Raw genomic sequence first — 26598 nt, 5'->3', positions numbered from 1 at the left:
TGCTTTTCATAACGACCCTTCTATCACCCCTCGGCTAACGCCTAGGGGTGATAGAAGGGTCGTTATGAAAAGCACCTTGGGAGTGGATATTTCATCCACCATCGTCATGAGAAGTCAATATTTGTTTACTATGGAAGTACTCATAATGACAATGATAATAATAATGATGATACAAATGTATGTTCGTCTTTATTTCATAAGGTGAACTTTGCACATTGATATGTTCTTATTTAGTGTAAATCGACACGTGTTTATCGATGATCTCTCCTTTCAAGTGTACGATGAAATACAGCAGTATACGACAGATATACATGTCGCCTGTGTATATATTATAGATATGCATGTATATATTATAGATATGCATGTATACATATATATAAAATACTCAAAAAAAGTTTGGAACTCTGGGGAGGGGGGGCATCCCCCCCCCTATTTTTTTTTTTTTTTTAGGGGGGGGGGAGCTCGGCTCAAAAAAAAAAAGTCGGGCCAACATAAAAAATCACAAAACTCATGAATTTCCAAAGGTTTCGTCTTTTTAGATTTTCCCGTCTATAAGCGGGGGTTTTATATACCAAAAAACTCGGCCGTCCGAGACCCCCACCCCCGTCCCACGGCCCTCTCATCCTGGAAATTGTTCCGCAGCCCTGAATATTGATGTAAAATTCAATTCAATTCAATTCAATTCAATTTTATTGCCCGTTTCTGGAAATTTGTTTTGTTTGCATGCATATCCGGTTACATCGACACCTTATACATAATTATATACAAAGCACACCTATGCATTGTAACATAGATACATAGACATGATAGACATACAAAAGATATACATCAATACAATATCACTATCATTGTCATAAATATATAACATCAAAGAAGTATTAATCTGTATAAGTCAACTTAGTATTGGATGTGGTGTGTATTTGGTTATTAATATATACGGGTGTACAAATAATATGTGTCAGTTGATAATTGGTATGTTTGCATGCATATCAGGTTACATCGATACATTATACATGTTATACAAAGCACACACATACATTGTAGCATAGATACATAGACATGATAAACATACAGAAGATATACAGCGATACAATATCACTATCATTGTCATAGATATATAACATCAAAGAAGTATTATAACATCTGTATGAGTCAACATTGTAGTGGATGTGGTGTGCGTATGATATACGCGGGTGTATAAATATGTGTCAATTGATAATAACTATATATGAAATATAAACAATACAAATGAATGCATGTTTATATGTAAATAATGATTGTATAAAAATCTTGAAGGTTACATACGTGTGTGTGTGTATGTGCATGTGTGTGAAGGTACAAAAATATGGATCTATGTGTTTTTGACAAAAAAAAAATATATACATCACACCACGGTCATAATCATTCTATATACTCCTGAATTAATATTTTCACTTGACTTTAACCTTTGGCCTTTGACCAAATAGCCCAGAATTGCCCTGCAAAATCTTTGTCGAATGACAAGATATACACTGAATTTAAAACATACGAGCAAACAAACCAACCTTGGGGCAATTGATAAACACAGCTTCATCCACTCATACATAATAATGATACACATATATCTGATGTTTGATATAATACAGATTTGATAATTATAACACAAAACTACACAAACAAGATATTACAATCTGAGCAATGTCCCTCCGTTCAACATTCTAATCGAGCCAGGCACAAAGGAGTCCAGGAACCTACTTGTTCTACATCGAAGCGATCTCAGCCTGTTCCCTGACCTTAACACTACATAATCATCATTCAGAGGATGAAGCTCATTATCTATGATTGATTTGGCCTTTTCAACAATTTTACTCCTACAAAGATCTTCAAAATGTAGTTGTACCCCCTAGAATCTTCTCCGCCTGTCTGACTATCTTTTTGATCAAAAGAGAGATCTACCTTTCGGCAGGCGGTGAACCAAACCACACAGTCATATTATACAAGAATGAATACTCTCTATGACAGCTTTATAGAACAAGTGCATGATGGAGCAATCGACATGAAAAGAGTTCACTTTGCGAAGAAAATACAATCTCTGCTGGGGATGGTATAGTATTGGTGGCGATGAGAATTGGGCTTTTAACTTTCTGCGAGATACCAAGAAACCACTTATGGAATAGTACAAAGCATATCATTCAAGGGATTCAAAGTTTATTTGGTGAAAATCGGTTTTGGAATGACTGAGACATCGAAAAACAAAGTAAATCAAAGCGATCGTAGTAAACGGTGGGACCTACGTTTTATTAGGATCACTCTATTTTGAATATCTCAGCCATTTCAAAACCAATTTTCCTAAAATGAATGTTGAACTCCTCTTGGAATTAGATCCTTTTTCATATCTAATAAGAGGTTTCATTATTTCACCAAAAAATGATAGAAACCTGAAGTTAGGTCTCAACCAAAACTATACAATCCCTTTAAAATACATAACCATAACAACATTTCGAAGATCACTCATCAACAGGGAAAAAAGTGAGTGACTTACAAAATTGATCGGGCCCTTTTACAACTTTTCACTTTTGACCTTGCCCCACGGATGAAAGCACTGTACCGTGTATTAAAACCATAATCGTAACAAGTATGACATCGTTTTATGGAAAATTTAACAACCTTTATAATGTCGATTATAACTGAGATAAGGGAGCAATAATATTTTATGAAAGTTAGATTTCTAAACGTTCTAGTTGGACTCTTTCATGGGTTATTGATAGACAGGCCTTATTGGAGCATAGTCCAAGGGTTAATGCTCGTTCGTTATTTCTGTTCTTTTCTTTTCGTTCTTTTTCTTTCGCTGAGAGTTGACCTCGTATTAAATGGGGGCTCCCTTGTGATGACGTAAATTTGCTCTTACGCCAATGTACAGGAAGCATGCCATAAAAGGCCGGCGCTCACTCAGGACGTTATTTTGTAGCTATGCTTCCGCTGCTAATGGTTGTAGCAATAGGTCCTGTGCAGGTCTCCCCCGTGAACATAAGCAAACATTCATGTGCATTCCAGTTCTGAGCTACTATCGTTCTCACAACAAGCATGGTGGCTAGCGTAGTAATATACTAATGATGCACAGGATAGAGTGCGTTAGTGTAGGCGTAGTGCACTCGAGGGTATTTACAATTGTGAAACATGCACGAGGCGAAGCCGAGTGCATGTTGCACTACATTGTAAATACCCGAGAGTGAGCTACGCCTACACTAACGCCACGAAATAATCCTGTGCATCATTTGTTTTATAAAATGGGTCGAAAATTCGAAAACTAACATCATTTTTCAGCGCTTTTCACGTACCTTTGTGGGTCAAGAAGATGTTCGTCCCAAACTTTTACGCACGTCGCACTCGCGGAAGTCCCGCACATACAGTACAGTGTGTATAAGTATAATGGGGGGTTGGGTTTCCGGACACCCGCATGAAAACTTACTTATTTTACATAGAATATGCACCCTTTACCTTAAAGACTTGATATAGACTCCTCATATAGGCCCACTAGACAACATACTCTGAAAACGGCGTGAGAATTAACCTGCTAAATCGTTGGATTTGCTCTTCAAAGTGACTCCATGTACGCGCGTCCGGTCCCATAACGATTGGTTTACTGTACTGTACAAAGTGTACGTATACAGTGTTACAGTAGTACAGTATACGTACGTACGCCACATATGTTATGCACAAGGGAAGACAGGCCGGCCGGCCGGCAGCCCGAACTAGAAGTTGTTTACAGGATTGACAGCGCGTACGCGTATGCATGCAATTCATCAAAGGAGCCGCCGCGCGCACAGACGATCGGCAATCTACCATAGGATTACAGGCAGTGCAGTTGTACTGAAGTAAAGGAAGGAGGTGTGTCTCATTTCAGCGCTTCCTATTGGCTACATTCTTGAACCCATTTTATAAAGGTGCTTATTGTATTACAAATATATGTAATAGGCCTGACCGCATCGGTCAGTGGGCGTAACATCCTCATCTCATCCGGGTACGGAGGGGGGAGTCACTTCATTGCCGGCTCGCTAGTGGGGAAGGCACTGGCCGAGCGGGGACATAACGTCACAATGCTGATAGGAGACGCATTCAGCTACAGGGCTAAGGATCCGCTCTACAAGAACCTGACATTCGTGATTTTCAATCACTCTGGATCAAACGAAGAGGTGATAAACCGAATCCAGTCCATCGGAGATATCGTGTCAGATTCATGGTTTATTCAGTTGGTAAAATATCAAAGAATCATAGAGGCTGGCTTCAGTGCAGACTGCAAAAAGATTCTGGAAGACGACGCTGTCATCCGTGAATTGAAGAAGGGAGAGTTTGACGTGATGATAATGGACACTGTGTGGCTTTGCTCGTTCCTCATTGCGAGGAAAGTTGGTCCTACTCCAGTGATTGGAGTATCGCCGGTATCTCTTTCTGTCATCAATCATCTTAGTGCTGGCAATCCGATCTACGCTGCATTTATGCCGGATAAAAGATTGACTTCCGGTCTACCTCAAAAGATGAACTTCTTCCAGCGACTCGGCAACGCTTTAGTTATCGGCCTCTGCATTCAATTTGTGTACCCTTTGCATTTCAAACGTACGACGCCCTCATTGCCGAACACAATTTAGGCCCGAACGGACTGACCTTCCTTGACCTCATCAAGAATGACGTCATGCTGTGGCTGGTGAACACTGATTTTGCCTATGAATTCCCGATGCACATTACTCCCAACATCATTCCTATCGGAGGTCTGACAGCAGGACCTCCCAAGCCATTGTCACAGGTAGTTTAACGTTTTATTACCTTTGCTACCACTCCCCCTCCCTTTGCTCTGCTCTCACTTTCTGTTTGAATTTTCCTGCCTCTATACATCAATAGGTTATCTTTTGTTTCTTTTAGAGATTTTTGAAGACACAACTATGTTTATTAGACTTTTTATTCGCGATTCGTGTCTCTTTTTTTTTAACATTCACGTTCCACTTAAGAGTATCATTGTAAAACCTTTTTTTTTTGTTGTTGATGGCAACACCTGTTTAACCTGTAATTTGATAACCATGTTAACCAAAGCTTCAAAAATTACTTTTTTAAATTATTGTTAATGTTTTCATTTTCTTCCCTTTTTTGTGTTTGTTCAGGTGTCTCGCTCTTGGCATCTCCTTTTCTAGCTTCTCATATATTAACTGTTTCTGTGCCAATAAGTTAAATGTGCACAAATGTGCACGCATCTCACACACAATTGACAGGAAATAAAAATGACACACAAAGTGAACTAATTCGTCTATCCTGAGCAAGTCAGGTATATTGATTTCAGTTTATTAAACCTGAATTAAAACATCATCAACATTCTTCTTTCTCATTTTCTTTTTTTTTCTTTTCTTGACAGGAAATGGAAGATTTCATGTTAAGCTCTGGAGAACATGGGGTTGTCATATTCTCGCTCGGTTCATACTTAAATTTCGGCAAGGATCTGCAATCACTCAAGTCAGACATTGTCCAAGTCTTTGCCGACGCTTTTGCTCAACTGGATCAGAAAGTGATATGGCATATGAAAGATGCGGGATCGCTTAACAGAACGCTGCCACCAAATGTCAAGACTCTCTCGTGGATTCCACAAAATGATCTTTTGGGTAATGCATTTTCCATATTTCCGAAAATTATCAAAATCTGAAGAATTATTGGATGTTATGGTACAAAGTCAGATTCCTATTTTCTCCTACAACATCAGCAGCAGCAGCAGCAGCAGCAGCAACAACAACAACAAATGAGATAAAGAAATGTTATTCAGTCAAGTAACATATCTTCCTGAAGACAAGTATATCATAATTGGACAAGAGTGAGAGGGATAATTGGGTGAATATATATATATATATATATATATATATATGTATATATATATATACATACATATATAATGTAATAATTGTATTACAACTTTATCACATCACTGTCATAAAATTCATCTACCCTATTCAAGAAAAAAATAAATTAATATTTCGCTGCCGTTTATGCATTATACAGTGCGTATAATTTTTGCAAAAGTCCCAGGTTGGTTTCTTATTTCATAGTTTCAGACGAACTCTAACTGCTGGAATACAACTTTGAGACGAGAATAATTCTATTTTTGTTATAATGCATCATAAAGGACCAGCCGCTATACACCTTCTACAGAACTTTAAATTACAAATTACTCCATCACTGCTATGAAATTTCCATCTTTAAAAAAAAAAATATCTGCCCGCTAATACATCGCCATCTCGTATATCGTTTATGCACTAATACTCACTTCCTACATCATCATAATCATCATTATCTTTTCTGTTTTTGGATACATATCCCCATTAAGGAAAGAATATATTTTGCCTTTCTAACTTTACTTCTCTCTCTCTCTCTCTCTCCTCTCTTTGTTGATTTTTCATTATTTTTTTTTTGTCGTGTTAAACTTTTTTTTTGTTTTTGATCATTGACATGTTATGTTCAAAGTACAGTGTTATGGGCGGGTGTATTTTAAAAGAAAACTTGCTTCTTTTTATTCTCGCGTGACACCATTAATTTTGTTTTATATATGTTTGTAGTTTCATTAATTCATTATTCGTTCTCTTATGTATTTTCGGAGGGTCTCACAACCTACAAGCTTTGCTTTTAAGGACATTCCTCATTTAAAGTGAAGTCCATGTCATTTTCTTCAAAGTTTCCATACCGTAACTTTGACTAAACTAAACTTTGACTAAATATGTAAATAAAACCACCGGTCTGTGTGCTTATTTTTCTTCTGCGGGACTTTTGAAGAATATGAAAATCTGCCGTCCAGTACCAAAATGATAGCGTTACAGGATCAAGACCATGGTTGGCAACAATTACATCTGCCTTGACAAACTTAAATCCCCATAATTCCTTCAAAATCCACGATATTTTCTCCAAACTTGCAAGAATTGCAGAAAAAGGTACCCGAAACGAGAAAAAGCTTTTTAGTCCAGGCTAGGCTCCATAGAAAGTGCACCTAACCTTGTTTTTTTTTATATATACAATGTTTTTTGATGGTTTCTTGTCAATTCGAGGGTGCTGATTCCAAATCCGATTGATGCCACTCGCGTAACCTTGAGCATTTTCGGCAAAATGCAAAAATCCAAAATGGCCGCCAGATATGCTAATTTGGCCATCATAATCCCAGTTATGTCAATTTTATGACCAATTATTCTATCAAAGTTGTTCAAATGTCTGTTCCTTGAGTAATTCTACATACACATGCAAGAATTTTTTTCTTTTGAAGAGGTGCATTGAGTATTTTAAGCTTATTTTCAATTCAAAATGGCCGCCACTCCTATACTCATGTTTATGAATGGCAAAACACATGCATAGAAATAGAAGACGAATTTTCAGTCACATACCTACGCTTTTATCAAGTTTTGCATGTGTAATGCAAATCTGATGAGTGCCACTCGCAAAACAAGCAAAAAAAACAAGCAAACAGACAGAAAATTTATTGTTTTTAGGCTTATTATATCCTTCTTAATACAAAACTTCAAAATGGATGCCACTCATATACCCCATCACAATTATGGACGGCAAAGTGTGCATGGAAATAAACAAATTTTCTTTTTTTTTCTGTCACTCAGGTAAACTGTTTACCAATTTGTGTGCTGATTATAAATCAGAAGGTTGATCCTAACAAAAGCTGTTTTGTATTTTGATGCAAACATCCAAATTTGCTCCCTCAATCTGAATTTTCCCCGAGGAATTTGGAAAAATCCACCAAAACTTGAATTGATGCCAACGTCAAGATCGTTTATCAGGAGTTATTAGATATGAACATTTGACACTTACTTGCCTTGACTCTTGAGATGTTCAACATCATAATATTCACTCTACTTTACTGAATGAAAAGGCTGAAACCTAGATGATGACACAAATGAAATTCCCAATTAACTGTCCTGTTCTTCTAAAAGCGATATTATACAAACTGTTCAGTCCCCTCATCCGAGAAAGAACATGAGGCAGGTGGGGAAATTGGAAAAAAGGGACCATCTCACTTCCTGTCGTCAAATCTCTGAAATGAAATCAATGGTCGAAAGTTCTTCATGTTAACCCAGATGAATTATAATGTAGATGAATTTTACCACCAGTTTTTTTCTTTTTTTTTTCGGAGTGAATGTGTTTGCGTATAATATGAGACTCTGAGATATGTACAGTGCTGCCTCATTCTGAAAGCAGTGCTATAACAACTTCACATGGGGTCATCCCACAAGACCGACACCCACGAGTCATACAGCCTACGAGTTCGACATTGAAAACAGGTCCATGAGTCATACAGCTCACGAGTCATACAGCCCATATGTTCGACATTAGGCAAATAAAGCCCATGAGTTCGACAATCGGCAAAAACAGCCCACGAGTTCGACAGACTCAACACGGGGCTTAATGTGTCGGTCTCGTTGGCCTTGTTTGCTTAGTGGCGAACTCATGGGCTGTATGACTCGTGAGCTGTATAACTCATGGGTTATATTACTCGTGAGCTGTATGACTCGTGGGTGTCGGTCTCGTGACGTGCACCCCTTCACACTGCTTGTCTTTAATCTACAGCACTTGCAGATTCAGGATTGCTCTAGGTAACCAGACCAACTGTGTTAGGACTCTGAATGATGGCCTCCTTAAGGTGGCTGTATAAAACTAACTCCACTAGAGCTCTTCTTAACATATACATGGTGACATAACATTCACTTCGCGTAGGAAGTTTGAACATGATCTTGCCTTTACGTTTCATAGAAAGTCCTTGGATGACATGAGCTGAGTACTGACCCATCTCAAGACAATAGAGGAGTACTTCACCTTCTGGAGACTTTGCCCCAACCTTTATAAGATTATCACCATGCCTTCCATCTTAGTAACCATCTTGCCAACGCTATGTTCAAGGCAGCCCTCTGTGGCAAGCCTTCCAAGCATAGGCTAAGGAAGTACACCCTCCTTCAATGGCACTCGATCACTCTCCCTCCCGCTGGAAGGAAAGGATGGCAAGTGTCACCAGTGCCGTCAACGTATACCATGACCTTCCAAACACGATAGCATGGGGGTATTTCATGAAGCGTTTTGTCTGACAAAGTTGCTCTCAGCCAATCAGATGCAAGGATTTTAGTAGCTTATAACAGTTTGTCAATAAGAAAAGATCTGACAAAACGCTTCATGAAAGGCCCCCTTGAACAACCTGCCATCAATGCGTCGGAAATCCCACAAGCCTAGATTTCCCTCCCGTAACTTGAAAGCTTTGACCCCAAAACAGGTTGGTGCAGATGCTGGTCTGATGTCATCTCTGATATACCACCCAAGTTACCTACAACACTGTCTCTGGCCTGGCAATAAAGCCATAGGGCTTCAACGGGTGGTGATCAAGCAAGTCTTCATGTCTTCATTCTGTTTCTATGGCAAATAATCGCCCTCTGACTCCTGAGGAAGTGCTGAACATATCATAAGATGTGGTTGCAATTAAAGAAATTGCAGGACCAATAAGCATCTGTAGCCTGAGAATTCTGCAAATTTGGGGCTGATGTCGCCTGCTGCCAAACATCCAATTAAAGGGTTCTTTAAAGACAGTAAAAATGACAGTTTTAGTTTTAAGACAAGACTGAATGAAATCATGATGTCAAAGTGTATATTATCAACACTTGGGAACTGTGAGAGAACTGAAAGAGGTATCTCACATTGCTCCTCGATTGATGTTCAATGAATATTTTGTACGGTATTGCGTTTGGACAGTTTCGTTTATGCCTTCACCAGTTTTTGTTGTTGTTTTACTTCAATAAAAAAAAATCAAGTTTGCTCGATAATATCAAGGCGGTACTTCTAAATTATATCATATCAAAGCGATGGAGGTTATGATCCATTTCAAACTCGCCTCGGGACTCCTCCCTCCCCAACTCCTTGCTGGAAAAAAAAAATCTACAATGTAAAGGGTATTTAGCTGTGTCATTAATGTCCGATGTGTTTTTGTCTGAAACCATGTATCTCTGCACTTACTGTACAGGATTTTTCTGTATACTTTGTTAATATGGTTTTAGGGGAATGCATATTAGAAGCTTTGCTTTCTAGCTTCCCCTCCATTTTCAACATTATTTGATAAATACCGTGTATCTAGGCTTCTTAATATATTGTGTTAGTATACCCAGGGAGGTGAGACACCTCCCTGGTTAGTATTACATTTTTATATTCAACCTGCTTGTAGAATATGATGGTATATCGATTTCTTGGGAGACGTTTAGTGAACTTATATTCGTTGTTGAGACAAAATGGAATATATAAGATATTGTGTTAAACATCGTAAGGTTTATGAATATTAAATGCTCAAATTTACATGTAGGCCCGGTATATTGTAAGTGACACCCAACATATTTGTATTGCACCTGCAACACTTTATGATAGCGTAGGTACGGGACTGCAAATACAGTAATTTTGTTCCATATGACTGTCCATGTATGTTTTGCCATTCATATAGTACATAAGCATAGGAATGGCGGCCATTTTGAATAAAAATGATCTTTAAATACTAAATGAACCTATATGAAATGAAAATTCTCTTGCAAATGCAGATTGAGTAACTCTAGGAACAGAAATGTACAAAGTTTGGCGGAATAATTGGTCATATAATGCACATTTTTGTGTTTATCATGGCCGAATTAGCATATCTGGCGGCCATTTTGGATATCTGCATTTTGCCGAAAATGCTCAAGGTTACGCGAGTGGCATCAATCGGATTTGGAATCAGCACCCTCGAATTGACAAGAAACCGTCAAAAAAACATTGTATATATCAAAAAACAAGGTTGGGTGCCTTCTAGCCTGGACTATTTAGAATTAGGGTTTACACTCTCTTTCTTGAGCAAGCAGCGCCCTCACGCGGCAGAAAAAAACACCGATATCTCTCAAATCCTTGTCAGGGACGTTTTCTGTTAGGGGTGAGCTAAAGGACAAGGTTCATAAAATTATGTTGTACGTTCAAAACCCATGTCATTTTCAGGAAACTTGTCCAAATTGTAGAAGAAGGCTTACTTATTCAAGAAAAACAATAAAAAGTGGAGGTTCATGTGTTCATTTTTGTGCTAGCAGAGCCCTCATGCGACATAAATCATCGTAAGTCTCCAAAATGTGGTCAGGAACCTAAGCAGGGATGCCCTGACAGGGTGGGTTCATAAATCTCACGCTTTACATTCAATGTAATGTAATTTAATGTTTCCACGTTAGCGTGCCTGGTCAGTGACGGGACATTAATCTGCACATTACTTGAATATGAGACCGTTCTGAAACAAAAAATGTTCACACAACAGTAGATATATAATGTACTCTTAAATGAATCCCGCAAGAATTGGAACAATCATCCCTAAGCATTCCCACTGATTCCCACTGATCGGTTACCAGCCATCCCCTTTAAGTGGGACTCTCCATTTCCATTCCCATCCTTATCCAAATGGTACTATGCATATTCTGTATAATATGTGACCATCGACCACAAAACCAACAAAAAGTCGCCAGACATGGACTTTTGGTTATTAAAAGGGCAGATTCTGAAAGTCTGGCGACTTTTTGTTTGTTTTGTAGTGCACGGTCACATATGAATCCAATAATTGTATAAAAGACCGAGATTCGAGGTGTTCTTTCTTCTAACATCTCCACAGGTCACAATAAGACGAGAGTCTTCATGTTTCACGGTGGTAACAACGGTCTTAACGAGCTCGCTTACCACGGCGTACCGGCAATCGTCATACCTCTTATGACCGATGGGCCTGATGCGGCGGAGCGAGTGAAGACAAGAGAAATTGGAGTAATCCTTGACAAAATGAACCTGACTACTGAAACGATTCTGTCTGCTTTGAGAGAGGTTCTCGACAAGGATAAGTACGTCCTATTCAAAGGCAAATCAATTGCTACATCAGAGTCACGTTTTTAGACATACACTTGTAGTGAAGCAGGCGATGCATAGTCTGTAAAATATCTGATTTAACTTTCTGTAGCTTTGCAATTTGTTCAGACTTTCCTTATCTTGAAAACTGAAATAACTTAATTATTAATTTTCTTTTCAAGAAGTACACCTTAGTAAGTGATTGACAAATTGCCGTGCATCGACGTAGATATATACTAAATTGTTTTAAAGTGTTTTAGTAGTAGCCATGATGAAAAAAAAAAATCATGGGCTTTCATACTTGAGCAGGATTCGAATATACGACCACCTCCTAATTTCACCTTTGTATGTATCTGTAAAATACAAGGCGAGGCTACGCTTTAAACTAATAGTGATAACGTTTAAAACAATAACAGAAGAAACCAGGGGGAAAGGCAGCAAGGTGTATAGTGGCAATCAACATGCAACTTACTTCTTATCAATTATCACCTCCAGGTATGCAAAGAATGTCAAACGTGTGTCCGCCATTTCACGTGATCGACCGATGCCACCCCGGGAACGCGCTGCATTCTGGGTAGAACACGTGATGAATCATGGCGGTGATCACCTCCGCTCCTCTTACAAGGATCTCACTTTGGTGGAGAGTAGCCTCCTGGACATCTTCGCGTTTTTGACCATCTGCCTTTTTCTCATTGTGCTCATTATTTACGTAATTGTTAGGCGTCTACGTATACTTTTAAAACGTTTCGCATGTTCACGGGCTAAAACCAAATGTGACTAAAGATAGTACAGTGCACTCCTTGTACAACGAAGATGATTATAATGACATTTCTTTATAACAAAGTAAAAATTCAGGTTTCAATATTGTCATCATTGGAGTCTGTGGAATTAAATTTGCTTATAAATATTAAACATGGTTATAGTGAATTTTCGTCATAACGAAGTTATTTCCGAGCGCCACAGACAAAGAAAAACGAGAAATGTAATACATGTAAGGTGAATCTTTTACGGAAAAAAAAGAGCGTCTCTGCATGGAAAAAATCAAACCCAGAAATCCCTCTGTGGTCGTTCGGTCGTTATTTGCGTCACACATCTTTCGTTATTACGAACATCTGTGACGTTATTTTGAAGGTTTGTTATATCTAATGTTCATTAATTCGAAAATGAAATAAGGTTCTTTATAACGACGGTATACGTTAATCCGAAAATGATTTGAGCCTTTGTTATTCCGAAGATTCGATAAACGGAAAATATAATAAGTTTGGTTAATGAAACAGTGAAAAATCCTAATATTTATAACATTTTTTTTTTTCATTTACGGATTTATAAGCCTTCGGAATGACGAACCGCATTTCCTTTTTGGACTAACACCCTTTCGGAAGAATGAAAAGTCCGGAAAAACGAATTTCTCATATAATGTAATGTAACCGAATCCTAAAGCAGAACATTTTATTATACATGTGTTTAAAAACTAAGCTTGAAAGCACAAATACCCTATTATTCTCCCTTAAATGAAAATTTAAACGAAATCGATGCGATTTCATCCCATTTAATATTGCTTTTCAGCGAATGATAAATACTCATTAAACAACATACAATACAAACATTGGTTGCATGCTTCCATTATTGTTATACTGTATTCAATCGGTTATAACGCATGTTCGACACCACGGAATAAAACTGTCTTTCCCGAAGATTTCGTTACAACTGGAATGCACTTTAATAACCAGCATATTCCTAGACAGAGAACTGCAAGTAGTTGACAGCCAGAGAAAAGACTTTGCTCTCCATGAGTGTTGTGTCACATATCGGGAAGCTTAGCTTGCATAAAAATAGTAAAGGTTCGTTGCTGTCATTCTGTCTTTATGATCTTTTGGCGTCCAACTGTGTACTGAAAACAAGACACTGTACACACAGAATGAAGATCATGTTAAAGGGATGGTACAGTATCGGTGGAGATGAAATTGGGCTTTTAACTTTTGGTAAGATACCAAGAAAGCGCTTATGATATAGTACAGAGCATACCATTTTGAGAGGAATTCAAAGTTTATTTGATGAAAATCGGGCTTGGAATGATTAAAACATCTTACAACAAAGTAAAACAAAGCGATTGTAATAAAATGTGGGTCCTACACTTCATTAGAATCGCTTTATTTGGGGGGGGGGGGGGATATCTCAACCATTTCAAAACCAATTTTCATCAAATGAACGTTGAATTCCTCATTGAATTACATGCTCTTTCATATTTCATGAGAGGTTTCTCAATATCTCACCAAATTGTTAGAAACCTGAAAATAGGTCTCAACCAAAACTATACGATCCCTCTATACATCAATAATGATACCTTCTGTTCTCATCATGGGCATCAAATTTCCATTACGTTATAATTATGCATTTTGTCAAACCAGTAAAATATCACAATAAGTTTTGAATGGTATATCATCGAATATGAAAAATAAAATCGATATGCCCGAAACGAGAGTTTCGTAGCAATACAACCATTCATTTTCACTAACTCGGTGTATATTGTGTTTTGCTGTTATCATACAGATATTTAGAAAGTCTTTGTATCTTTCTTATAGTTATTTGTTAGCGGCACCATGGATGGTAATTCTGTCTATATTCCTGTAGATGAACTAGTATTCTCATGATGCCCACTAAAATTTATTCTTTAATTCAAAGTGCAAGTGGATTAACGTTGCTATTCTTCTTTAAACGGTGGGGGTAGCATGCAGAAGCCCTGAAATACCCCAAATTACTTTGTGATTGCTTTGTGAACTAGCCTATAGATAGGTAACTTGAAAAATCCTTACGACCTTGTAATTATAATTATGCATATTATTAAAAAAAAACATTGAGAAGCGTCTAACATTAAAACACGTTTTTGAGGCTGTGAATAAAGTCAGTTTTGCCGATGGGCATGCACACGTACGTCATTGAAGGGGCTATTACAGTGTTAAATTAAAAACTCTTCCTCAGAGGTGTGAGTATTTTATGAGTTCCACCCGTTCATCCATCCGTTCATTCATTCATTCATTCATTCATTCATTCATTCACTCATTTATTGTTTTCATCTTCAACAGAAACATAGAAATGATGTTGTTAATGTGAAAAATGGATGAAATTTTGGAGTGCACATTGAATTAAATTCTAAAGTATGTATTGGTAATAGAATGGAGAGTAAAAACATCATGACGAGTATTAGAAGATTTCTTATTATGGGGAAGAAAGCTACAGAAACAATCATATTCTAGATAGCATCTACTTCCAAGAAACATGATTACATAACTGTTGTGCTATTTCATTACGTAAATACGGAATTGCAAAAATTCATTTACACGAACTAGACAAGAAAATATGCCTAATAAGTTCTAAAAAAAAAACCACTCCTGACAGATCGTAACTAAGTCTCTGTCGTATCGAAGAGAATGAACTTGTGTGTGTGTGTGATATATATATATATATATATATATATATATATATATAATTATAGAGAGAGAGAGAGAGAGAGAGAGAGAGAGAGAGAACACGGTTTGAAAATAACCACATCGTGGCTAACACAAGAAGTGACAATGATTGACGATCGGAACAGCAGAATTTAAGGTATATGAACCAAACAATAAGGCTACTTATGCGAGCCTGGGTTGGTCTGGGGGATAAGTGTCAATTAGAAACGAGACAGAGAACATCATTACTACAATGCTATATGGACTAATTCCTATTACGTGTTCAATGTATACGACATAACTTAACATTCAGTACTTTATGTTATTGAACTTCGTACAGTGGTTGCTTCGTTGTGTAGATATATACCGCACATAGATTTCGGAAACGCTCAAATAAAATACAGTGTATTAAAATTTTATGTCGTCAAGTCACCTAATAAGACATTCAGGAAGAATAACCATGCGTCCATATTTTGTTAGGCTTCGTCTTTTTCTTGTCCATTTTTCAGTAAACGATGATGTGGTCTTTGTTGGAACAAAAACAAACATAACATTTTGTTCAGATTGATGGAAACTGATATTTTAACCCCAGAGATCTTTCGAGGCATGTAATATCTTAAATACAAATAGTTTTATGATCAAAGCCTATTTTAAGTCTAATTCTGTCTTATAAAATAAATATCTATTACTCTTATCTACTCGTGAGTCACAAAAAGAATTTCAAACTGTGGGCCTATCAGACAGTCTGAAGAAAGATTAAAAAAATGCATCTCATGAGCTCTCTCAATACAAATGTAGTTGCAATATTTGCATAAAATGATGTTGTATAGACAGGTACTGCCAACTCATGTTTTCCCGCACTTGTTGCAGTTTGAGTAGTAGTCTTGACATCTTGAATTAACAACTTCTTGTAACAATTTGGAAATCTAAGAAATCAGAGAAATGGGTCTTTTATCCCAAAACCTTTCTTATGATAATCTGGCCTTGGTGGTCTCAAGTTGCTAAATTTTTTGATCTTTACAGTTTGTAATAACGGCAAACGTCCTGAATGAACCATGCCCTGCTCTGAACTATAAACAGAGAACAATAAGAGTATACGACAGTGTTGCAGGCTTATGGCCTATTGCATGAAGTGAGCAAGCAACCAGAGGCCAAGGTGATAGTTACAATTTGTTTCCCTCGGACTCTGCACAATTGGAGAGGAATTCCGACCCCTCCCCCCCCCCCCACACACACACTCACAATATTTTTAACACGAGAGTCGACTATTCATATCGATTTGTTTAACGGTATGTAGGTTGGCTCTAATTCGCAAAGATACCACTTCATTGAACAGTTACTGAATTTTCCTCGCTTTCTTGGAGGGTCACTGTATCAGGCACTATTCACAGAAGCAAAATAAAAAAGCAATTCTATTTTCCCGAGGAACTTGAAGACGAAATACATGTTCAAGTTAAAAAACAAAAACAAAAAACACTGCATAACAAATAATCTTATCTGACGCGAGGCAATCTTTTTTTTTTTTCATCTTCTTCTTTTCTTCTTCTTTGTTCCTCTTCCTCCTCCTTCTTTGAAACATGTGCTTATGTTTTTATGTGCATGCATTTCACCCTTTACCATGAATTCAGACTAGCAGTGGCCAGGGCAATCTATCATGAATTATCAATGAAGTATTCATGTGACTTGGGGCCAAAAACTAGAAGCGTAGTCAGCAGAGCTCTGAACAGACGGTAGTCATGTCCATTGTTCAGGGTCATTGTAAGCACACAATCACATACAAATCACTGATTCCTGTGTAAAGTTCAAGTTTTGTACAGAAGGTTAAAGTTTGACCAAAGTCTGGAACATAACTGCAAAATTAATCATGGATTAATTTATAGAACAGATTTATTGCTTTCATATTCAAATCATGTCCGATTAAATGTACACTATTTATCTATCACTCATATAGATGGCAGTGTCATCTGATAGCTTTTGAACTATGGATCAAAGTAGGAAATGTGTTTTTTGTAACACCTAGTATTAGGATGTCAGCTATTTCGAGTGGTGTAGGTCGGGTTTTGGGTGTCCTTGCAGAGCGAGACAATGCGATCGCAAACCTCGATGATAGAGGGCGTCAACCCACCCCCCCCCCCCAAAAAAAAAGAAATAAAAAGAAGAAATAAAAAGAGGAAGGACTGACAGAGAGAGAGAAGAAGAGAGAGCCGCAAAAGTTCGCGGTGTCTGTATTGACCTTTGGACAGTGTTGCAACTCTCTCCCTCTGCAGCCCGATTTCACGGGCTGTCGATCCCAATGTCGTGAGCGCACGAAGACAAAAGCCGTACATTTGAAGAGTTGAGCAGTTGCTTCATTCAATACGTTGTGAATATTCCGCGTAGAGACTGGTCGTGATTCCGTCTCGTCCCCAGGGTAAAGCTACCAAGAGGTAGGTCTGTGTTCACATGGAAACTCGTCCACATATCCTTTTGCGTGCTGTGAGTGCCGAATGGCACAGAAAGGGATAATGCTGACGTCAAAACCGCATTGACAGACGTAATTAAGGAAATCACAGGTGCCTCGGTTGACTCCACGTGCTTGATCAATCGCCTGCACACACAATTACGTACAATAATTGCACTATCCCTCGCCGTGTGATTATATTCAAGGGGATCAACCGAATAGAATGGCCGCTACTGCTTTGTTAGCTGCTCTACTTAGCACGGTGGCCACGTTAGTCTATGGTGGTAACATCCTCATCTCGGGAGAATATGGCGCAGGAAGCCACTTCATGACGGGGTCCCTTCTAGGTCAAGTGCTCGCTGGCAGAGGTCACAAGGTCACCATGCTCATTTCCGAGGCCTTCGCTCACCGGGCAGAGGATCCAGTCTACCGGGATTTAAACTTCGTGATCTTCAAGCACGCTGGTCCCATTGAAGAGGTGCGGAACCGCTTCAACAGCATGAGGCACATCATGTTTGATCCAATACCAACTCAGATGGCAAAATACGTGGAGATATATGAGCCGGGATTCTTAGACGACTGCAAGAATATCTTGCGAGATGATAACGTCATAGGGCAGTTGAAAAAGCAGAAATTTGATGTGATGATACTCGACACTGTTTGGATCTGCACGCCACTGATAGCGGCAAAAATCGGTGGCATTCCTCTGATCGGAATGTCGCCGGTTACCGGGATCGTCTTCCCGATCAACCTCAGTGCGGGGAATCCCCTCTATCCGGCCATCATGCCGGAAATGACGTCAGGGGCAACACAGCGAATGACCTTCTACCAGCGACTCCACAATGCCTTCCTCAGCGGCCTGTTCAGAGCCGTCTATCCCTCCGCTTTGAAAAGTTACGACGCCCTGATAGCCGAGCACAATCTATATCCAGAGGGTAAGACATTGTTTGACGTCATCAGACACGACATAATGCTATGGCTGGTCAACACTGACTTCGCTTTTGATTTTCCTATTCCAATTACTCCAAACATCATTCCGACTGGAGGCCTGACAGCAAGACCCGCTCAACCCTTGTCTGAGGTGATGTACAACATTTGAAATGATTGATTGCAAATTGAGCTTTTAGAGCGAATTTTGAAGAAAAAAAAAACACATTTGTAATTCTTCAATTATTATATAGAGCGAAATAAAACCCTTCCATTGATACCTTAGTATGACATTAAATTTCAATTTCAGTAACAAGGAATATTCTTAGATTTATGAATAAAATTATCCCAGATGTTGAGTTGTTAGTGTGTTTGTTTTTTAGCAACTTTAATCATAACTATCCGAAATTTCATTGACTAAATTTCATTGTTTGAATCCCCCCCCCCAAAAAAAATGGAGTTAAGTGGTTTTGAGATCAAAATTTTCATCTCTTTTTATCTTTTTTATGTGTTTATGCTAGTTTTTGCTTTTGCTTTTTTTTTTGTTGAATTTTGGTCAAATTGGTCACGTTGCAGTATGAGATAAATCTAGCATCCATAATTGGATATAATTTAATTCATTAATTTTTCTTAGTGCTGCTGGATGACTATTCAGATCGTGAAACTGGAACCTTATGGGGTTATATCGCAGCAAATAAATCCAGATTCATACATTAAAGCTATACGTTATTATACGTTGTAACGGAAATTATATCTAATGTTCCATTGCTTCCATAAAACAGCTCTGAAGAGTCAATAATTTATTATAAAAAACATGCAAATGAGTGCGTTCATGTTGTCATTGTCTCTTAATTATCCTCATAGATTCTTTTATAAACTTTTATTTTTTTGTTGTTGTTGGCTTTTTGCAGTAAGAGCACTTTTCCATCGACACAATGGAAACGTAAAATATCCAACATGTCGCGCTTCAATGGAAACTAATGAAGCTCCATGCGAATTGATTGATGGATACAAACAATTAATAGAAGGCTTATGAGTAAGAGAATACAGGTTGGAATTGAAGGTTGACATCAGTTAATGTGTAACCTGACTTTCGGGAGGAGGGTGAAGTCAAACAGAACAGTACAAAGTTCAGTCCAATAAGACAAAGAAACTAACATGTTATCTTCACCAAACAGTGAATTATAGGTCACAATCAATTAACACAAATCAGACAAACCGTCAATGTGAAAATGTCAACACTCTCTTTTCGATCATTGCAGAGAAACATTCTCAATCAGAATAATCTTTTTTTCCCTGTTCATTAGTTTTGACTTAAAGGGGTAGGCTAGTACCTGATCAGTGGGAATCAGTGCGAATGCTGGGGGATGATTATTCCAATCCTTGTGGGATTCATTTAAGAGTACATTATATATCTACTGTTGTGTGAAAATTATTTGCTTCAGAACGGTCTCATATTCAAGTAATGTGCAGATTAATGCCCCGTCACTGACCAGGGACGCTTACCTGGAAACATTAAACTGCACATTACTTGAATATGAGACCATTCTGAAGCAAATAGTTTTCACACAACAATAGATATATAATGTACTCTTGAATGAATCCCCTAAGGATTGGAACAATCATCTCCCAGCATTTCCACTAATTCCCACTGAGCAGTTACTAGCCTTCCCCTTTAAGCCCTTTTTCATTTAAAGAAATCATTACTACGAAATCTTCACAACTACTTTAGACTTTGATGTTAATCAAACAATGTCTTCGTCACATATTGACGGTAGACATAAATAAAAATCTAGATTTGTCTCCAGAAGATAAGGAATTTAAGAACGTGATGCCCTGACACATGGTTCCTCATTTTAATACTTTGGATAATTTTTAATCTTTACCGATAACAGTTTTGTAGAAGAACATGGTGATGATTAACATCTCATCAGTTTCCCAAAAATTATTTTACTCTAATGAGCAATATTCCTGTCTCTGACTTTAATCTGTCTGTTTCTTTATTTTTGGTGTTGTTAACGCATAGGATTTGGAGAAGTTCATGGCTAGTTCTGGCGACCACGGAGTCGTCATTTTCAGCCTCGGCTCCTACTTCACTTTCGGTGACGACATGACATCGATGAAGTCGGACCTGTTTAACATCTTCGCCGACGCCTTCGCCGAGCTCGATCAGAAAGTTATATGGCATATGAAGGAGGCGGACAAGCTCAACATAACGCTGCCACCTAACGTAAAGGCTTTGAAGTGGATGCCCCAGAATAATCTATTGGGTAACATTTATAGTGCGGTTACGTATTTCATTTTACAGTGCAATCTTTGTATAACGAATACGGTTTTAACGAAATTCCGGTTACAGCAAAAAAGAAATTGAGGTTGCAACAATATCCATGCCATGCATTTGCTTTCATTGTTCAATCTTTTTAGTAAAACGGATTTTCACATAACGAAAAACAAAATTGCCGGTCCCGAAGGCTTTGTTATTACGCGAGTCCACTGTACATTGATCCCTATGAGATCCTATACCTCCTCACACGGGTGCAGCGTTACTACATGCAACAGAATAAATAAACCAATAAAGGGTTTAACGATGGAGTAGTCTATCGACCTACTTACAAAAGAAAATCGGGCAAATGATGGAAATCCGTTGTGGTTCATTCCAGAAGACTTTCAATAGTCAGTAGACAGTATCAATCAGGGACATTGTGCCATACGAAGGAGAATAAGAATAAGAAAAAGAAAAAGACGATGAAGGGAATCTCGCAACAACGCTACAATTCTAATAGTACATGAACTGAACTGAAATAAGACTAAAATATAATGTATTACAATCATTATGCTTATCTGAATCACCGTCTTTCTTAAAAACCATCTGACTACATAATTTCACTCATATTCCAGCATTTCCATCATATTTCTTTATTAGGTCACAATAAGACGAGGGTCTTCATGTTTCACGGTGGTAACAACGGTCTCAACGAGCTCGCCTACCACGGGGTACCGACGGTGGTCATCCCACTCATGGGGGACCAACATGACACTGGGGCGCGGGTGAAGGCCAAGGGACTTGGGGTTACAATTGACAAGATGACGCTGGCTACGGATGTGGTTCTGTCCTCGCTCAGGGAAGTTTTAAATAACGAAAAGTACGTATGATTCTCATTTTAAAGGACTGTTACAAATTTGGTTGAGATCGGGAGTTTTTTTTAACTATAAAAATATCTATAAGAAATTTGAAAGAGCATTCAGTTCTAAGAGGAATTAGAAATTTATTTGATGAAAGTCTGTTTTGAAATAGCTTAGATATCCCAAAACAAAGAGGTCCTAATGAAAGGTGGGACCCACCTTTTTTATCAGGAACATTTTCCTTTGATATGTTTTTCGAGATCTTAGCAATCCCAAAACCAATTTTCAAGTAAACTTTAAATTCTTCTGAGTATTGTGTGCGCTTTACTATATCATATACAAATCTGTAAGTGGTTCAAATGTAAAAACCTGAATCCCCACCTTAACTATCTATAGAAAGTAGATATCCCAAGAATGTATGTATTACGTGAATATCAACTGAATATGCTGTTATAAAAAATACAATGTATAATCGCTTTACTTCAAAAGGTGTAACAAAATCAATGATCTGTATTTGCATTTGAATGCGTGTTTAACTGATATGACCTGGACATAACTTATCATGGTGAAAGTATGCACGTGAAAAGGCAATAGGCAATGTATAGGATAATGATGAAGGAGAATTGTAGTTACAAAACATAATTATACTGAAGAGTGATGATGGTATAAACTTGATGACAATATTACCACTCAAAAGAAAAAGTTCCTTTCCAAAGGCTTCTAAATCACTTTTGATGATAAGGGAAATTTTTTTTTTTCAGGGAGGTGCTAGAGATGGAGAGACAACTACTGCTCTCCTTCGAAGTCATGCGCGGCACCGCGGAAAAGTTATGCTTTGAACTATAGGTGTCACCCATGTACTTTGAAAAAAGAGAGCATCAATAATCGGGACTAGCGCTCTCACATCTAGAAATACTTGCCCCTACTGCAATTCGCTCTCTCTTTCAATGTGATGGCAACAATTAATTTGTGTACCTTGAATTGGAGCAGCGAATCAAATTGCAGTGCAGTGTACTTTATTTGACAGATCAAAATATCCCAGATTAAAAGATAAAAAACTAACACGCGGAAATGCATTATAGAGAAATATAAGGTTCTTAAGAGGGCCTAATTTTCATTTCATTTCGATTTGGGCATAACGAAGAAACTAGAAATGCATGTTTATAATATTGAATTCTTTCCTAAGATATTCTGAATCAAATTGAGTATTTCATTTAAAATTTTACGGTGAAATAAAGCTTGTAATTCAACGAAAGGTGAAGTGCGTTCTTCGTCTCCGAACTTCGTCGTGCAACTAAAGCGGTGCCCAGCATGACTTAAAAGCGTAGTGGAATGGTAGACATCCCATTGTAACGCCTTGAACCCAAACATGTGTTTGCATGAATTACGAAGAGTTGCCACTCCATCTCTGTAACACCTCCCTGATTTTTTAAAGGATTTTCATTTCAAATGTTTCTCTTTAGTGTTCTCATAAAAATTAATGACTTTATGTCCTATAATTTACCCCTTTACGGGAGAAAGAAAATGTGCCTCATAAAACATCTTCGTGTCTACACTCATTTTCAAAATAAGAATTATTTTATTGGATTTCGTGAATTAAGCACCTTCTGGAAGAGCAAATGTTTGTGACACTGTACAGCTCGTAAAAAAGTTTCTGTGACTTTCGTGTGTATTTTTCTTTAATGATTTTTTATCTCTTTACATTATCCCCCGGTTTCCTCAATTTGTCCAAAGAGTTTGTAGGCATAAAAGTTAGATATTACATTGATCATAATCTAGTAATTATCTAGGTCATCTTGCAAGATATACACAGATAGGAAAGCGAGCAAGTCTCGCCTAAACTCTGGACTCAAAGTGCAATCAAACATGAACAGGGGTTTCTGATCGGATCCTGCTGGCTGTAGTTCCTTGTGGACAAAAAAAAAAAAAAAAAAAAAAAAAAAAAATCAAAAATTGCTGTAGCTGTAAAGTTGCCTGTTTGGGACGACCATAAATGACTATATTATTACTGTCAAAAGACCCATTTTTTATCGAAAAATGAACTGCAGCTCTTGGAAAGGATATATATATATGTGTTATGTATATATCCCATTATTATTTCATTTTTATTTGGATGACGAATCACAGGTATGCGAAGAATGCCAAACGTGTGGCCGCCATCTTTCGTGATCGACCGATGCCACCGCGGGAACGCGCTGCATTCTGGGTAGAACACGTGATTAAACATGGCGGTGATCACCTCAGCTCGTCTTTTAAAGATCTCAGTTTGGTTGAAAGTTTCATGTTCGATGTGTTTGGGTTCTTGATCCTTGTTCTATCCATTATTGTTATGCTTTTCTATGTATCTCTTCGTTGGCTATTTAGGGTGTGTAAGAAATGTATAGGCTCAAAGGATAAAATCAAACTTAGCTAGCGCCAACTTAGATTTAACAATGTAGGACCTATACATAACGTGTTTTCCTCTCAAATAATTTTGTTTTTCCTCAAAGGGTTTTCAATGTTACTGTAGTCGCAATCGACTTTCCTCAGGAGGAAAATTCAGATTAGCCTGGAAGTTTAATAATTTAAATAATTTTTTGTTATTAACGAAGCTTGTATGATTTTGACCTGTCAAAGTTAAACCTTAATCATTTTCTAATCATTTGTCTTTGCGCATGAATGGCACCAAAATTCAATAGACAGTAATGTCTTATGCTCATCACTATTAGATTTCAATTTAGTTAGGTAGCGTTCACACAATATTACATCATTACCAAAGTTACTGCAGGAATGCAACATAGTGATATAATTATTTAGAAGTTTAATTAGGATGCGTTTCGGTAATACTGTAATTCGTTCAATTTACCCAATATTTCTCGACAGATCCTATCGGTGTCCTAGCAACACGATCTGCATTTTAAAAGAGGTGAATCGGTTCAATTCTGCAGTTTTTTTTGTTTGTTTGTTTGTTTGTTTATTTGCTTTTAATAGATCGTACATTTCCGATGACAAGACCGTGTTATTTCGAGTAGTCTGATGCAAAAATACTGAGTTGATTTTCTGAAGTTCTGGTATTGGTTTCAATCGCGCTGTCTCTTGTTTGAAAGGCAATATCAATAATATTCTGAATTATTGGAACAAAGTAAAACTTTACCCACGTAAGCAATAAAAACATGCATTCCCTCAAAGCCTAAAATCAATGATATCAGGGAACCAGAAGCGAGTCAAAGGTCTTATAGATGGCGGAATCATACGTGTTGTATGTGGTCACTTGACCATTAATTTTTATGCCTTTTTATTCAATATTTTCAGTTAACGGGAAGAAAAAAGAAGAACCAACACAACAAAAACACTTGGCTCTTATCTTTTGGTCGATAGATTTGATTTTTTTTTTAATAGTTATCTTCTTTATTCGGTGATACGCTATCGGCGTATTACCTATGGTATCTGTACGGAATCCTCCCTTTTGTATTCTTTATTAACTACCTGATTTTGTGGGCACGATATCTCAACAATGGCCAATTACCATGAAATCTTCAGTCAACATATCTCATGGCAATATCTAACGACACGAAACTTTTCATGACGATAACTTATCTGTTTTGTTTAGTATGCATGAATGAGATCGTATGCACGTAGTGGTTTTCTTCTTTGCTAAGTGTTCCAGAGGAGGTTGGGTCTTATCATTTTCAAGAAAATTAATGGATTTAGTTCCTCTCTGGGGTTTTATTTATAAACATTAGATTTGTGCGAGGTGAACATTTAATTAAAAAAAGTTCTGCGCCTACGCACAGCCGCTCATCAAAATCGATCTCGCGTCGTCTGAGTTTTCACGACGGTCTTTGCTATTTTAGCGTCCGGTCAAATTCACGGCGCAGAAAGCTGCTGCTTGATGCTATGATAACGAAGGACATAAGGAGGCTACTTTACATTGGAAAGACTGCGGCTTCACGAAATCTAATGCTACCTTGCAACACGACGCAGTAGGAGACTTAGGAGAACGGTCAACGAGCGCAACCGTCGTCCTAACGTTCCCATCACATATCTAAAGCTCCCCAGTGATAACTAAATATGTTTAGACGGAAATACTTTTCCGATTCATGTTTTTTTTTTCTTCCTTGATAGTTTCACTACTCGTATCAGTTTCCCTTGATAATTTCTTTTTCGATAAAACAGACATAATGGTCACATCATCCTTTTTGTGCCGGAGACTATGGATACAGTGAATAAACTGGATTATCACTTTTTCTGTGCCGATCGGTACTCATGCAAAGTGGATAATTACTAAACGACCTGTACATGAATAGAGGAATGTAAACTCTCTTTTGTTATTATTGGAGGCAATTATATCTTACCGTAATTAAGCTGGATTAGCTCATTAGGTCATTTCATTGTGAGATGCTCAGAGCAATGCTTCGTTTCTGTTTTTGTTTTTGGGTTGTTTTCTTGTCATTGACTCGATCCTTTGATAGTGCTGACTTCCTCGACCTTGTCATGTTCGTGATGTGATGTAGATGTGCCTGCTGTCGAGTGAGCTAGTGGGGACGGATAAAAAAGATGAGAATTCAGTATTCTTTGTGTGTGTGTGTGTGTGTGTGTTTGTTGTTACTGTTCTTTTTTTCTTCTTCTTTAATGTAAGTTTGTATCTTTTCATTATTTTTTTTCATTGCCGGAAAGATCATCTAATTTTGATTACAGCACACTTAACGGACTCGTATTTTGCATACTATACGTATGTATACAGAATATATTGCGCGGCGAAATCAATATAGGGATAACGCATTCAAGCTGCAAGGGCGGATCCAG

The 26598-nt window shown here is 37.8% G+C and overlaps 2 protein-coding genes across 2 annotated transcripts in view; both read left to right on the top strand.

Annotated features, from left to right (window-relative positions):
• LOC139739694 (UDP-glucuronosyltransferase 2C1-like) overlaps positions 1-16202 on the top strand; it is a 28138-nt gene extending 11936 nt beyond the window's left edge. The window contains exons 2-7 of the mRNA XM_071650304.1: positions 3924-4593; positions 4626-4780; positions 5381-5624; positions 11654-11873; positions 12373-12586; positions 16194-16202. Of these exons, the coding sequence (XP_071506405.1) occupies positions 3924-4593; positions 4626-4780; positions 5381-5624; positions 11654-11873; positions 12373-12586; positions 16194-16202 (1512 nt within the window). The remainder of the gene's footprint in view (positions 1-3923; positions 4594-4625; positions 4781-5380; positions 5625-11653; positions 11874-12372; positions 12587-16193) is intronic.
• A 1374-nt stretch (positions 16203-17576) lies between these two features.
• On the top strand, positions 17577-26096 carry LOC139739720 (UDP-glucuronosyltransferase 2C1-like). Its single transcript, XM_071650328.1, has 4 exons — positions 17577-18844; positions 20717-20960; positions 21614-21833; positions 23941-26096. The coding sequence occupies exons 1-4, from the start codon at positions 17987-17989 to the stop codon at positions 24224-24226; spliced, it is 1608 nt and encodes a 535-aa protein (XP_071506429.1). The 5' UTR covers positions 17577-17986; the 3' UTR covers positions 24227-26096.
• The last annotated feature ends 502 nt before the right edge of the window (positions 26097-26598 follow it).

The sequence above is a fragment of the Diadema antillarum genome, unplaced genomic scaffold (genome assembly GCF_040938485.1).
Source record: "Diadema antillarum isolate AM-2024a unplaced genomic scaffold, OU_Dant_1.0 seq00000810_RagTag, whole genome shotgun sequence".
In the NCBI taxonomy this organism is placed as follows: Eukaryota; Metazoa; Echinodermata; class Echinoidea; order Diadematoida; family Diadematidae; genus Diadema; species Diadema antillarum.
The sequence above is the reverse complement of the archived record's forward strand: the minus strand, read 5'-3'. Positions and strand labels throughout refer to the sequence as shown.

Excerpts from the sequence above, each read along its gene's own strand:
- LOC139739720 (XM_071650328.1), top strand. The coding sequence starts at position 17,987 with ATGGCCGCTACTGCTTTGTTAGCTGCTCTACTTAGCACGGTGGCCACG. Across the intron at positions 20,961-21,613 it reads GCCCCAGAATAATCTATTGG|GTCACAATAAGACGAGGGTC; the intron begins GTAACATTTATA and ends TTTCTTTATTAG. Across the intron at positions 21,834-23,940 it reads GAAGTTTTAAATAACGAAAA|GTATGCGAAGAATGCCAAAC; the intron begins GTACGTATGATT and ends GACGAATCACAG.